Here is a 14,371-nt window from a genome sequence, read left to right as displayed (position 1 = left end):
ATGCTCCCATAATTTTATACATCTCAATCATTTCTCTCTTTAATTTCTTCTGCTTCGATGAAACCAATTCCAGTATGTTCGATTTCCCTCTTCATGACTAAAACGCCAGCCAGACTATGCAGACTTTAGACCTCTTCAAAAAATGAAAACGGAAAGTGACAACTTTTTCTTGTGATTTGTAGGTTGATTAATATCATGCAACTTCTCAGATATAGTTCTTACATTGTCTTCCTTTACACTTTTAGCTCATGAGTTAAACTCTTTGAGGTATTTTGGCTTTTTTTGATTTCTTATGTTGTAGGACCTATATATACTAATAGAATTTAAGAATGCATATATTTTAAATACTTTAAAAGCATTGGAAGTTGGCTTTTCTTTGTTTGTTCAATTATACCATACAAGCAAACAAATGTATTTCATTGTTGTGGTTCTGTTCGTCGAGCTGGGAATTTGTGTTGCAGACGTTACGTCCCCTGTCTAGGTGACATCCTCAGTGCTTGGGAGCCTCCTGTGAAGCACTTCTGTGATGTTTCCTCTGGCATTTATAGTGGTTTGTCTCTGCCACTTCCGGTTGTCACTTCCAGCTGTTGTCCACTGTGGTGGCTGGTATATTGGGTCCAGGTGGATATGTTTGTTGATAGAATCTGTGGATGAGTGCCATGCCTCTAGGAATTACCTGGCTGTTCTCTGTTTGGCTTGTCCTATAATAGTAGTGTTGTCCCAGTCGAACTCATGTTGCTTGTCATCTGTGTGTGTGGCTACTAAGGATAGCTGGTCGTGTCGCTTTGTGGCTAGTTGGTGTTCATGGATACGGATTGTTAGCTGTCTTCCTGTTTGTCCAATGTAGTGTTTTGTGTAGTCCTTGCATGGGTCAGATATGTAGATAACACCTTTGTAATCATCAAAAACACAAATAGAAAACACACACTGGATCATCAACGCCACCCTCACAGGAATCAGATTCACTAGAGAGCAAGAAAAGAACAACCAACTCCCATTCCTAGATGTGATGGTACAGAGAACACCGAATGGAGAATTCACCACAAAGGTAAACAGGAACGTCACACACACAGACCAAGTCCTGAACTACGAAAGCAACCGCCCCAACACACACAAAAGAAGTTGCATCAAGACACTGTTCAAAAGGGCCACAACACACTGCAGCATACCTGAACTGCAAAAAGAGGAAGAAGAACACCTCTACAATGTATTCGCCAAAAACGGAAAACCCCGCAATTTCATCAACAGATGCCTAAGGGAAAAACAACGGAATGAGGACATGCCATAACCCAAAGGACTAGCCACGTTACCATACATCAAGAACATTTCTGAATTGACAGCCAGACTATTACGACCACTAGGACTCACAACAGCACACAAACCAACAGCCACTCTTAGACAACAACTCACCAGGACAAAGAAGCCGATACCCAGCATGAGCAAAACCAACGTGGTGAACAAAATCCCATGCAAGAACTGCACAAAACACTACATAGGACAAACGGGAAGAGAGCTAACGATCCGTATCCATGAACGCCAACTAGCCACGAAACGACACGACCAGCTATCCTTAGTAGCCACACACACAGATGACAAGCAACATGAGTTCGACTGGGACAACACCACTATTATAGGACAAGCCAAACAGAGAACGGCCAGGTAATTCCTAAAGGCATGGCACTCATCCACAGATTCTATCAACAAACACATCCACCTGGACCCAATATACCGGCCACTGCAGTGGACAGCTGGAAGTGACAACCGGAAGTGGCAGAGACAAGCCACTATAAATGCCAGAGGAAACATCACAGAAGCGCTTCACAGGAGGCTCCCAAGCACTGAGGATTCACCTAGACAGGGGACGAAACATCTGCAACACAAATTCCCAGCTCGGCGAACAGAACCACAACAACGAGCACCCGAGCTACAAATCTTCTCACAAACTTAGAATACAGAATTATAAATGAAATATATTTTCAAACTGGAAATCCACTGTAGAAATACACAAAAGTTACAGCAATTTTAAGATACCACACTGCAAACAAAATTTTCATGAGAATGAGAGAAATAGCTTTGTGTATAGAGCTTCCTTTCAGAAATCTGTTTTAGAATGTACTTTCTTTTTGAAGGTATGGTGTTTGAGAAACAGAATCTCCAATGAAAAGGTTCACCCCAAAAGAATATCGTTTATTTATGAACGATTGTCAGGTTTCATTTCCAGTGATACAGTTGCCAGCTTGTACAACAGAAAGGGTACAAAGACTGCAAACACTAATCTGTTTTTTCCCTGCAGATGCTACAAGACTTGCTAAGTTTCTTTAGCAATTTCTGTTTTTGTTGTTTTGAGGAAGATTACCAAACTAGATGACTTGCAATTAAACTTGAATTTTTATAATGTTTATAACGAAGGCATTGATTTGTTTTAGAAATGCATGTGCAATATATGAATTGCAGTCAGGTGTTAAGAAATTTTTTGGAGCCTCCAGATGAATAAAGTTGACAACAAGCATTTCTTATGGTTTAGGCTCTTTCCAAACAGATTGTGCTCCTGTTGAACATTTTAGATATTGGTTCTTGGAAAATTTGATTTGAAAAATATTTTAAAAGTATTAATGCATCACTAAGTGAACAATGGAGTCCTCTAGCAGGGAGATTAGCACTGATAGAATTGCATAAACTTCATGCCCTCTTGATATCTCTGCATTGGTGGAAAACACCTGACAAGTCACATAACTCAAACGAAAGCAAATTTATCACAGAAACGAAACCATAAGTGATGAAAACAATTGAAATCCAAATAACTGTCTGTAATTCTCAATTAATGCTTTTTTTTCTCTCATGGTTATGTAGCAACAATGTTGCTGAGCGGTTTCTCCCCTGCCTGTGTTCACAAGTCTCAAATAGCCAGTGTTCTAGGGGAGGAAAAAGGTGAAGGCTAAAAAGATTACTTACAGTGTGGAAAAAGGTCCTTTGGCCCAAGTCCACACCGACCCATCCCCCTACGGGCAATTTAGCATGGCCAATTCACCTAACCTGCACTTTTGTTTTGGACTGTGAGAGGAAATCAGAGCAAACCCATGCAGACACAGGGAAAATGTGCAAACTCCATGCAGTTAGTCACCTGAGGTGGGAATTGAACCTGGGTCTCTGGCACTGTGAGGCATCAGTGCTAACCACTGTGCCACCCAAATCTTTTGGGTTTGCCTTGAAGTACAACAGCTTTGATGTTATTGAGTGAGATGATCTTGCTAGCTGTCACTCAAAATGTTATCAACCTGCCCATTAATACATCTTGCTTTGAGTAACAGCATTTTAATGCTAGGACAAAATAGCTTCAGAGCAAGAAAGAAAAGGTAATAAATCCTGCAATACAGAATCTCGTGGGACATTCTACCCCTTGTGTCTAAAGGTCTATGAGTCCGCTTGTTCAGTGACTTGAAGATCCACAGCAGAAAATCACAGCATTGAGTAGATGCAATCTTCAAACTGAGGACAGCCAACATTGATGAACAGAGAGAACTTGGGTTTCAGATGTATCAATATTTGGAGGTGGTAAGGTATATTGTGCTGATGATTTTATACCGAAGTGGGGTTTTGGAGGTACATGGATTGTATTTTTTCCCTAAAGGGCAATGTGAAATTACGTCTCACAAACTTGATTAAGTTTTTTGAAGAAGTAACGAAAGAGGATTGATGAGGGCAGAGTGGTAGATGTGATCTATATGGACTTCAGTAAAGCGTTCAACAAGGTTCCCCATGGGAGACTGATCAGCAAGGTTAGATCTCATGGAATACAGGGAGAACTAGCCATTTGGATACAGAACTGGCTCAAAGGTAGAAGACAGAGGGTGGTGGTGGAGGATTGTTTTTCACACTGGAGGCGTGTGAGCAGTGGAGTGCCACAAGGATCGGTGTTGGGTCTTCTACTTTTTGTCACTTACATAAATAATTTGAATGCGAGCATAGGAGGTACAGTTAGTAAGTTTGCAGATGACTCCAAAATTGGAGACATAGTGGACAGCGAAGAAGGTTACCTCAGATTACAACAGAATCTTGATCAGATGGACCAGTGGTCTGAGAAGTGGCAGATGGAGTTTAATTCAGATAAATGTGAGGTGCTGCATTTTGGGAAAGCAAATCTTAGCAGGACTTATACACTTAATGGTAAGGTCCTAGGGAGTGCTGCTGAACAAAGAGACCTTGGAGTGCAGGTTCATAGCTCCTTGAAAGTGGAGTTGCAGGATAGTGAAGGTGGCGTTTGGTATGCTTTCCTTTATTGGTCAGAATATTGAGTACAGGAGTTGGAAGGTCATGTTTTGGCTGTACAGGACATTGGCTAGGCCACTTTTGGAATATTGCTTGCAATTCTGGTCTCCTTCCTATCAGAAAGATGTTGTGAAACTTGAAAGGGTTCAGAAAAGATTTACAAGGATGTTGCCAGAGTTGGAGGATCTGAGCTACAGGGAGAGGCTGAACAGGTTGGGCTGTTTTTCCTGGAGCGTCGGAGGCCGAGGGGTGATCTTATAAAATTATGAGGGCATGGATAGGGTAAATAGGCAAAGTCTTTTCCCTGAGGTCGGGCAGTCCAGAACTAGAGGGCATAGGTCTAGGGGCAACTTTTTCACACAAAGGGTGATACTGTATGGAATGAGCTGCCAGAGGAGGTGGTGGAGACTGGTACAATTGCAACATTTAAGAGGCGTTTTGATGGATATATGAATAGGAATGGTTTGGAGGGATATGGGCGAGGTGTTGGCAGGTGGGACTAGATTGGGTTGGGATATCAGGTCGGCATGGATAGGTTGGACCGAAGGGTCTGTTTCCATGCTGTACATCTCTATCACTCTAAACATTTTCAGAAGACATTTCTTGGAAACTGCATGTTTCCAGATGATGATTGGTTCTGGTTGCTTGAACTCATATTAGGGAAAAGACCTTACTGCTTTTTACATCTTTTTCCATCTTGGTTATATGGCTGTTATGTTTGGACAGTGTTTAGTGGGTTTCAGTCAGAGAAAGCTTGCTTAGAACAGGCTTCTGAGCTCAAGGCTCCAGTTTTTGAAGCACTTTTGTGCAACCTGCTTGACATCTTGAAGTTCTACAGCTGTATCAGCCAAGATCCCGGAGACAAATGCCTGACAGCAGTTTAACACCCCAAATCTCAATCCCTCCTAGCTAATGATAATGATTTCTAAACAGTTGAAGCCCCCACAACAATCCAGGTGATACTCTCCTTATTATATGTGACTCACTTGAAAATTGCCCATTTGTCCTTATTGTACACTTTCTATTAGCTAACCTGTCCTCTATCCTTGTGGATACAGAACTCCGTGAGCTTAATTTCTTAGAGTTATCAGACAACTCAACAAATCGGTGCATAAGCAGTGATCCAGTCTTATTACCATGAAGTGCAGAACTAAACTGTGGTGTTACAGCTTATAGCTTTATACAGTATACAACATGCATATTTCAATTCCACATTTCTTCTATTTTTCCAAAGTTTACCCAAGCATTGTCAGTATTTCACCCAAGGCTTGCAGTATCCTGCTGATTGTGTGACTTCTACACTATTAGCTTTGACTGTCTATCTGTTTTGTTTGTTATTCATTCTTTGTCCTTTGTGGTTTCCACTTGTTTTGCTAGTACTGACAATATGACTAAAGCTTTAACCCTTAACTGACTTAACTGTTTCATATAGTAATCTTTGTACCTTGTCAGTGTGTTCTAGAAGTCTAAATATTGATATCACAGCTACAAGTTTGTTATCCTTATTGCTTTCCAGTTCCTCAAAGAACTATAATAAATTAGTCAAACACTATTTCTGTTTACAACCGTGACTGCGTCTTTGGCTGTGAAGTGTTTTGGAATGTATGGTGGAATGGTGAACCCTATTGTGTCCCTTATGTGCACATCTATACATTAGTCCAATTAAAATTTAATTATCTAGTTCACCAATTTGCAAGGTTTTCTTGATTGTTAACCTTGAGAAAAGTAAGATGTAACATCACACACAAATGCAAAGTTAAAAAAAAAGATAGTGTCAAGTACAAAACAGAGATTAAAAATAATATGCAATTTAAAGACCTTCTAGTGTTCTTTAAGTATGAGATTTTAACCTGAGACAGCTAGGAATACACTCAATTAGTTGAGAAAAAGTGAGGACTGCAGATGTTGGCAACCAGAGTTGAAAGGTGTAGCGCTGGAAAAGCACAGCACTTCAGGCAGCATCAGAGGAGCAGGAGATTTGTCATTTCAGGCAAAAACCCTTCATGAGGAATATGGGGGGAAGTGGGAAATGAGCTGAGAGATAAATAGGAGGATGGGGATGGGGCTGGGGGCAAGGTAGCTTGGAGGGCGATAGGTCAATGCAGGTTGGGGTTGATGGTGATAGGTTGGAGGGGAGGGTGGAGCGGATCGGTGGGAAGAAAGATAGACAAGTAGGACAATTCAAGAGGATGGTGCTGAGTTGGAGGGTTGGATCTAGGATGAGATGGGAGAAGGGGTGATGAGGAAACTGCTGAATTTGACATTGATGCCGTGTGGTTGGAGGGTCCCAATCAGAGGGTGGGGCGTTCTTCCTGTAATCATCGGGTGACTTGGGAGAGGAGGTCCAGAACTTGCATGACTTTGATGGAGTGGGAGGGGGAATTGAAGCGGTCGGCCACAGAGCAGTGGGGTTGTTTGATGCGTAAGTCCTAGAGACATTCCCTGAAATGTTCTGCGAGTGGGCATCCTGTCTCCCCAATGAAGAATAGAGCACATCGAGCAATGGACATAGTAGATGAGGTATTTTGATGTACAGAGAAATCTGCTGGATGCAGGTGAGGGTGGGGGGAATGGTGTGCAGTGGCATGGGAGTGGAGGGTGAGTTGGTGGGGGGGGAGGGACATGGACCTAATGAGGGAGTTGCGGAAGGCTTGGTCTCTGCGGAATGAGGATAGGGGTGGGGAGGGAATATATATCTCTGGTGGTGGGATCTAATTGTAAGTGGCTGAAATGACAGAGGATAGTGTGCTGTATCCAGATTAGTGGGATGGAAGGTGAGGACCAGTTGAGTTCTATCCTTATTCCGATTGGAGGGGTGGGGTTCAAGGGTGGTGGTGCAGGAAGTGGAGGAAATGTACTGGAGGGAATTGTTGATCATGTGGGAGGGGAAATTGTATTCCTTTAAATAGGAGGCTATCTTGAATGTCCTGGAGTAGAATTGCTCCTCCTGGGAGCAGATATGGCAGAGGCAGAGGAATCTGTAGTAAGGGATAACATTTTTACAGGAGAGGGGTTGGGAGGAGTTGTAGTCCAGGTAGCTGTGGGTGTTGGTGGGTTAGAAGTAGATGTCTGTGTTGAGTTGGTCACCAGAGATGGAGCTGGTGAAGACCAGGAAGGGGAGGGAAGTGTCAGAGATGGTCCAGGTGAACTTGTGGTCAGGGTGGAAGGTATTCATGAAGTTGATCAACTGTTCAAACCCCTCATGGGAGCATGAGGTGACGCCAATACAGTCATCAATGTAGCGGAAGAAAAGGTAGGGGATGGTGCTAGTTCCATGCTGTGGGTTCCATGGCTACCCCTTTGGTCTGAAGGAAGTGGGAGGATTCAAAGGAGAAGTTGTTGAGGGTGGAGGACCTGTTCCTCCAATCAAATGAGTGTGTTGGTGGAGGGTAACTGTTAAGGTCAGTAGGAGTAGAAGAAATGTAAAGCTTACAGGCCTTCACCATGGTAGATAGACTTGTATGGTGTCTGGATGTCCATTGTGAAGATAAGGCATTGGGTCTGGGGAAATGTAGGTCATGGAGGAGATGGAGGGCATGGATGGTGGATGATTTCTAATCAATATTTTCATATCCCCATTATGTGAACTGTTCATTTAAAAAAATGTGAACTAAACAGGAGATAAAAATGTTTGTTTCAATTCTGATTTTTTTCCTATTTATTGATGGATTATTAAGCTAGACTCGTGCTGTGGTCAAGTAGGTTACAATGGACATTTTTAAAGCCATTGCTTCTATTACTTTTAGAAACCATTTTCGTCCATGAAAAACTCAGGGTGAAAATTAGATGATGGGATTTGAAACTCAGTAGTCTATATTATATTGCTATTCTGACAATTATGAAAAGCACTATTCAAATACATGTTTCTTCTACAGTCGCTGAATTGGGTTTTGACTTTCGCTAGGATGAATATTAGAATAGGAAAAAAATAGTGGAAGTGAGGGATTTAGGATGGTGAGGAGAGTGCAGCAGGGTAACAAAAATAAGAGAAAAAAAATAATAGAGTACAGTGAATGATTACTTGTTCAAAACCTCACTTCCTAACTGGCATGGAGTGAGGACGTGAAGTGGAGGAAGCTGTACTGTCTCACAACTAGTTCTTTCTGGGGGCCCATGGGAAATAGGTTATCTTTGGGGATTAAGGGGATAATCTTAAAATTAAAACTAAGCAGTTCAGGGTAATGTTAGGAACATTAGCTGTATATTTATTGAGTGTTTAATTGCTGGCGGCATTTTTTGGTATTACAAAACTATAGGGGGTACATCATGTGCATGTACGAATGTAGTCAGTGATATCAAAGACAGCAACATTGGCTGCACCTGTTGACACTCAGAACATATTTAAGCAAAAATCAATAAAAAACTAGCAAGTAGATAAATGAAAAAATTGAAGAAAAGATTACATTGGTAAATGTGAAAAATTTCAACACACTAGATTTTTAATATTTGTTTAATCATTTTTATAGTGCATTGTACATTTTCATAAGAATTAAAAAAACAGATGAGTGTGTGCAGTCGTCAATTATCAGTGGATTGTTGGTGTTGGCAAACAGTTTGAACTAAATACAGAGCAATGATTAAACACGGAGTGTTACAGGTTGCCCATGTTGGCACAATTGAATTGAATGAAAAACAAATTATGAGATTCACACATTTTACTTGCAGTATCTCCGTAATATCCAGAGCACAGTTATGAGTGGGATGGAAAAGGAGTTGAGTTTACCTCACCAGAGCAATTGGCATTGTTGAAATTTTATAGCTGAAGCATCTGGGAACTGTCAGGATAGCTGAATTAATGATCTAATTCAAATCATATAATTAAGAATATAATATATCCAAAAAAGAAAATAGAAACAAGTAAATCTAAATTTCTCTCTGAAAGATTTTGTACATTTTCTGAGGGCATGAATGGAGTTGGCATTTCATACCTCCAAGCTATTACATCATATAACCTGAATTTAAATGAACAATGTACAGATGGAAATTGAAGATGCTCATAGAATGAACATGTAGTGGGGGGCAGCATCCAGATTCAAATGCACTTTATTGGAATTGTTGTCGGTTGCAGTCTTGAGCAGGAAGGGTCTGCTTTTGAAGGTGGTGCGTAATCTGGTTGTTAGAATGGAGTCATCTCTAAGTACAGAAGTACTCCGAAAATGGACAGCAAGATTCTCCAAAGTATTGTGACTCAATGATATAAAGCATTGTCATATTTTCCCTTCAATAAAATAGTTACAGTGAGGGAGATCACTACTTCTGCCATCAACTTTGTATCCTACCTTTTAAAGTTGCCACTTCAGTCTGGATTAAAATCAGTTTTGATCTGTAAGCTCATGATTATAAAGAACCGAATGTATCTACCAAATCAATGATCCAGCAGTCGGCAAAAGAAGTGACTTCATGTTCTGGGATGAAAATTCCTCATCTGATCACTTATACTGCCTTATTCAATTACTTTTAAATCATATTTTATTTCATGCATATGAATAATATATTTAGATATTGATGTTGATATCACTTTTGTACAGAACTGTATTTTCTTGTTATTTATGAATTTGTTTTGATAGGACTTCAAGTTTTTAAGTTGAACCATTGAGTCACAGAAAGTTTGTTTCTACAGGTTTTCCATACATACTCTAACGAAGACTATGATAGGAGAAATGATGACGTGGATCCAGTTGCTGCATCTGCTGAATATGAACTGGAAAAACGAGTAGAGAGGCTTGATCTTTTTCCTGTTGAACTTGAAAAAGGTAGGAGTAAGAACCTAGGTTTATTCTCAAATTTTTGATCTCTGCTCAACTTTGAAAAGATTATGAATAGATGCTAAATAGGCAATGTTAAGAAGAGATAATTGAAAATTGGTGCAAGAGCTTAGTTTTGTGGACAGTCTGAAAAGAGGAGGAGATGATTGTTGCAAAATAGTGTCTAACAATCAGTTATGGTGGGTCATGCCACACAGTCATTCTGTGCTAGAAGTGAGCCACCCATTTAATTGGTAAACGTTTAAGTGTAGTCATATAGACTCTCGGCTTAATCTTTAATTTTTTGTCATGGGAGGTATGCATTTGTTGAACATCTCTAATTTCCCTTGAGCAGATGTTGAAGTGCCTTCTTGAATTGTAATAGTCACCTTTGGTGTTTGTACATGCAGAATTCTATTGGGATGTGAGTTGAGGAATCTTGATCTCGTCATAATAGAGACATGGTGAAAATATAGTTTCATTTCAGGTTGATGTATGCCTTGAACTTGTGTCTGATGGTCTACCATGGACATTCATTGTCCATGTCCTTCCTGGTGGTAGATATCACAGGTTTGCAAGGTACTGTTGAATGAACTGGTGAGTTACTGCCCTACCACTGTGTGCTGAAGGTGAAGGAAGTGAATCGTTAGTCTGGTGCACGGGATGTTGATCAAGAGAGCTGCTTTGTCTTAGCTGATATTGAGATGCTTGTGCATTGTTGGAGCTGTACTCATCCAGGCAAGTGAAAAGTATTCCATCAACACTGACTTGTGCTTTGTAGAGATCATGCCTAGGCTTTGGGAGTCAAGACATAATAAAAGACTGCAGAATTCCCAGTCTCTGACCTGTTTCTGTAGTCATAGTGGTTTCATACTGCCCTGAACATAGGAATTTAAATTTACTTTACAGGTGTGTTAATTGGAGAGTTATTGCTGATAGCTTCTGCTTCCTAGCTGAATTTGAATAATTTGTGAGGTCCACTATTAAGTGTCCCACTTGTACGAATGCAAGGATAATTTTCATTGCCCAGTTTGTCTCAGCAGACTGACACTGTTCAGTTTCACCTAATATCTTTTCTCATTGAGAGATGCAGTAAACTCGATAGGCAAAATGGTATGCTTCTGCTCCAAGTCTTGCGTTTTTATGGAATTGGGCCCTGAAATGCAGCGAAACTCTAGTTCTCTATTGTCTCTTTGCAAAGTATTAGCTATTGACCTTCAGATGATGCAAATTGCAGAACAACTTTATGTATTCAGTTCTGAAAAGGCATAGTATATTTATTAAAGGTTTTCCATGCAAATATTAAGGATTGTGAAATTCATTCTTGATATTGACATTAAGAATTCAAGGTTTATCATTTATATGTAACAAAATTGTATGGATGCTAGGATTCTGTAAAAACATAAACTGGAAAAATGCAGGACATAAAGCAGCAACTGTAGAACTCCGACGTGGTTGGGTCTGGTGCAAGATCTAATGAGGCAGTGGGCAGAGGAATATTGGACCAGCAGCAAAGATGGTGCCTGACGATTGTCGACTTTGTTCTTTGGGTCAGGTGTAGACAGCTGCGAAATAATTGCGGAGGGATGGCAGTGCAAGCGTCATTGTTGATGAGCTGGCTCGGGACAGATGGACCTTCCTCAACCAATATCTTTTCTTAAATTGTTCAAATCAGTGCCATTTAGTTGCAACACATGAAAGCTTTTCACTGCATTTTATTGGATTTTTACGTAAAATACACGCAAAAATAAAATCAAAATCAGAAGGAGGAACCTGAATTTTTCTAGCTTAGAGGTGGGGGCATTATTGAAAAGGTATGACATTTCATTGGAACAGCTCACCAACATTGTTCTATCATTCAATTACTTCCTAGGATGGGCACGTAGGTTTTAATGGGAACCTGCATGGCAGCCATTGGAAGCCACCGAAAGCTAAAAATAAATCATTTATCTGCAATTATTACATACCATAAGATTTTGCCTGGAGAGTATCAGCCCTCTGCTGTGTCAAGGGAAGAGCTTGGATCACGGTCAGTTTTACTGCAGGAAGTCTGAGCTGTGACTGAGTTGTGGGTTTATTTTCCAGCAACAGAGGAGATTTATCTTCAGGGAGCAGTTCTGCTGTAGTAGCCATTTCAAAGACCGATGTTTCCAGTAAATCTTGCCTTGCTTCAGTGGCAGCAGCTTCCTTCCAACTGAAGGCTCCACTGTCAGTGGAGTTCCTGCAGATAACCAAGTATTGTCCACAATTTTAAGTTAGGCAATGGCCATCTCCATGGGTCATGCTGAATGGACCTCTTGACTCTGGAACCTAGCCATGATCTATCATTTTCCACAGGAGGATTCTTATTTGTCACCATTGGGGAAGGTTTGAGTCCATTGTCCAGCCACTTGCTCTTCCTGACTTAATGAGCCAATGTCATGATCAAGACATGAATAGCAAAATTCACTGCAATGTTTCAGCCCCCTGGACTTCCACCAAAATGGCAGGTTGCTCACTATGTAATAAACTTTCAGCAAGTACAGAGAAGGGAATATGGATTAGAGAGGAAATATTTAAAGAGAAGATCTACTGTAGGTTAGAATGTAATTTTTAAAATTCATCCATGGGATGTGAGCATTGCTGATTGGGCCAGTATATGTTGTCCACCTCAGTGCATTTCTTGTTAGTAGACCCATAATGCTGTTGGGGAGGGAGATGAAGGATGCAATTTGTTTCCAAGTCAGGATATTGAGTGACTTGGAGGTGAACTTGCAAATGGTGATATTCTACTATTCTGTTGGACTTCATTAATCACCTTAGTCTTTCAATAAAATAGATTAGGTACTTTGTAGAGTGGTAGGCAAAAGTTTGTGCACAAGCCTTCTCACATTGTTGGTGGGATGTGCCAATTAAAGACCAGAAAATGTTTTTTTATTTTCATGCATTTTCTGGTGCAGTGATAGGAAAAAAAAGTATTGAGTGAAGCACAACAAATTTAAATGCTAATGGGTGCATGGCCAGAATAAAACTAAAGGAGCATAAAGAGAGATTTTTTTAAACTGATTTTTTCAGCTATTTCTCTTCAAGAAATAATGATTCAAAGAACGAAGAAAATTTACAGTCCAGGAACAGACCCTTTGGCCCTCTAAGCCTGAGCTGATCCAAATGTATTGTCTAAACCTGTCGGTCAATTCCTAAGCATCTGTATCCCTCTGCTCCCCACCTACTCATGCATCTGTCCAGATGCATCTTAAATGAATCTACCGTGCCTGTCCCTACCACCTCTGTTGGCAACGCGTTCTAAACACCCACCACCCTCTGTGTGAAGTACCTGTCACGTGTATCCCCCTTAAACTTTCCACCTCTCACCTTGAAAGCGTAGCCCCTCGTTATGGAATCCTTCACCCTGGGAAAAAGCTTGTTTCTATCTACCCTGTCAATACCCTTCATGATTTTGTAAACCTCAATCAGGTCCCCCCTCAATCTCCTTTTTTCTAATGAAAATAAACCGAACCTACTCAACCTCTCTTCGTAGTTAGCGCCTTCCATATCATGTAACATCCGCAAAAATCTTCTCTGCACCCTCTCCAAAGCGCCCACATTCTTTTGGTAATGTGGTGACCAGAACTGTACACAGTATTCTAAATGCAGCCGAACCAATGTCTTGTACAATTTTAACATGACTTGCCAGCTCTTACACTCAATACCCCGTCCGATAAAGGCACGCATACTATATGCCATCTTGACCACTCTAACCACCTGTGCAGCAACCTTCAGGGTACATTGGATCTGTACTCCCAGATCTCTCTGCCCATCAACTTTTCCCAAGGCTATTCATTGTATAATTCACTCTAGAATTAGTCTTGCCTAAATGCATCACCTCACATTTGTCTGGATTGAAAACTATCTGCCACTTTTCCGCACAACTCTCCAGTCTATCTATATCCTCCTATATTCTCTGACAGTCCATTATGCTTTCTGCTACTCTACCAATCTTCGTGTCATCTGCAAACTTGCTGATCATACCAACAGTACCCTCTTCCAGATCATTTATGTATATTACAAACAACAGTGGCTCCGCAACGGATCCCTGTGGAACACCTTTCTCCATTTCGGGAAACCCCCTTCAACTACTACTCTCTGTCTCCTGTTGCTCAACCAGTTCTTTATCCACCTAGCTAGAACACCCTGCACACCATGTGACTTTACTTTCTCCATTAGTCAACCAATCAGTTGGAGCACATTTAACAAATCTTCAACAAAGTGTTTTGGACCAGACCAAAACCCTCAAAATATATTATGAAGATAGCCTAAACCTTGTTTATTTATGTTTGTCTTTTTTTAAAGTTAAGTATGAGTGTGGCGTTCCAGACGCAATT

At 40.7% G+C, this 14,371-nt stretch overlaps 1 protein-coding gene across 6 annotated transcripts in view; it reads left to right on the top strand.

Annotated features, from left to right (window-relative positions):
* The window catches only part of ppp1r9a (protein phosphatase 1, regulatory subunit 9A), a 425,367-nt gene that overhangs the window by 102,982 nt on the left and 308,014 nt on the right, over nt 1–14,371 (top strand). For all 6 annotated transcript variants that reach the window (XM_060824768.1, XM_060824770.1, XM_060824766.1 and 3 more), the window contains exon 2: nt 9,887–10,019. In XM_060824768.1, coding sequence (XP_060680751.1) covers nt 9,887–10,019 — 133 coding nt within the window. The remainder of the gene's footprint in view (nt 1–9,886; nt 10,020–14,371) is intronic.

This window comes from Hemiscyllium ocellatum, chromosome 5 (genome assembly GCF_020745735.1).
Source record: "Hemiscyllium ocellatum isolate sHemOce1 chromosome 5, sHemOce1.pat.X.cur, whole genome shotgun sequence".
NCBI classification, from domain to species: domain Eukaryota; kingdom Metazoa; phylum Chordata; class Chondrichthyes; order Orectolobiformes; family Hemiscylliidae; genus Hemiscyllium; species Hemiscyllium ocellatum.
The sequence above is the reverse complement of the archived record's forward strand: the minus strand, read 5'-3'. Positions and strand labels throughout refer to the sequence as shown.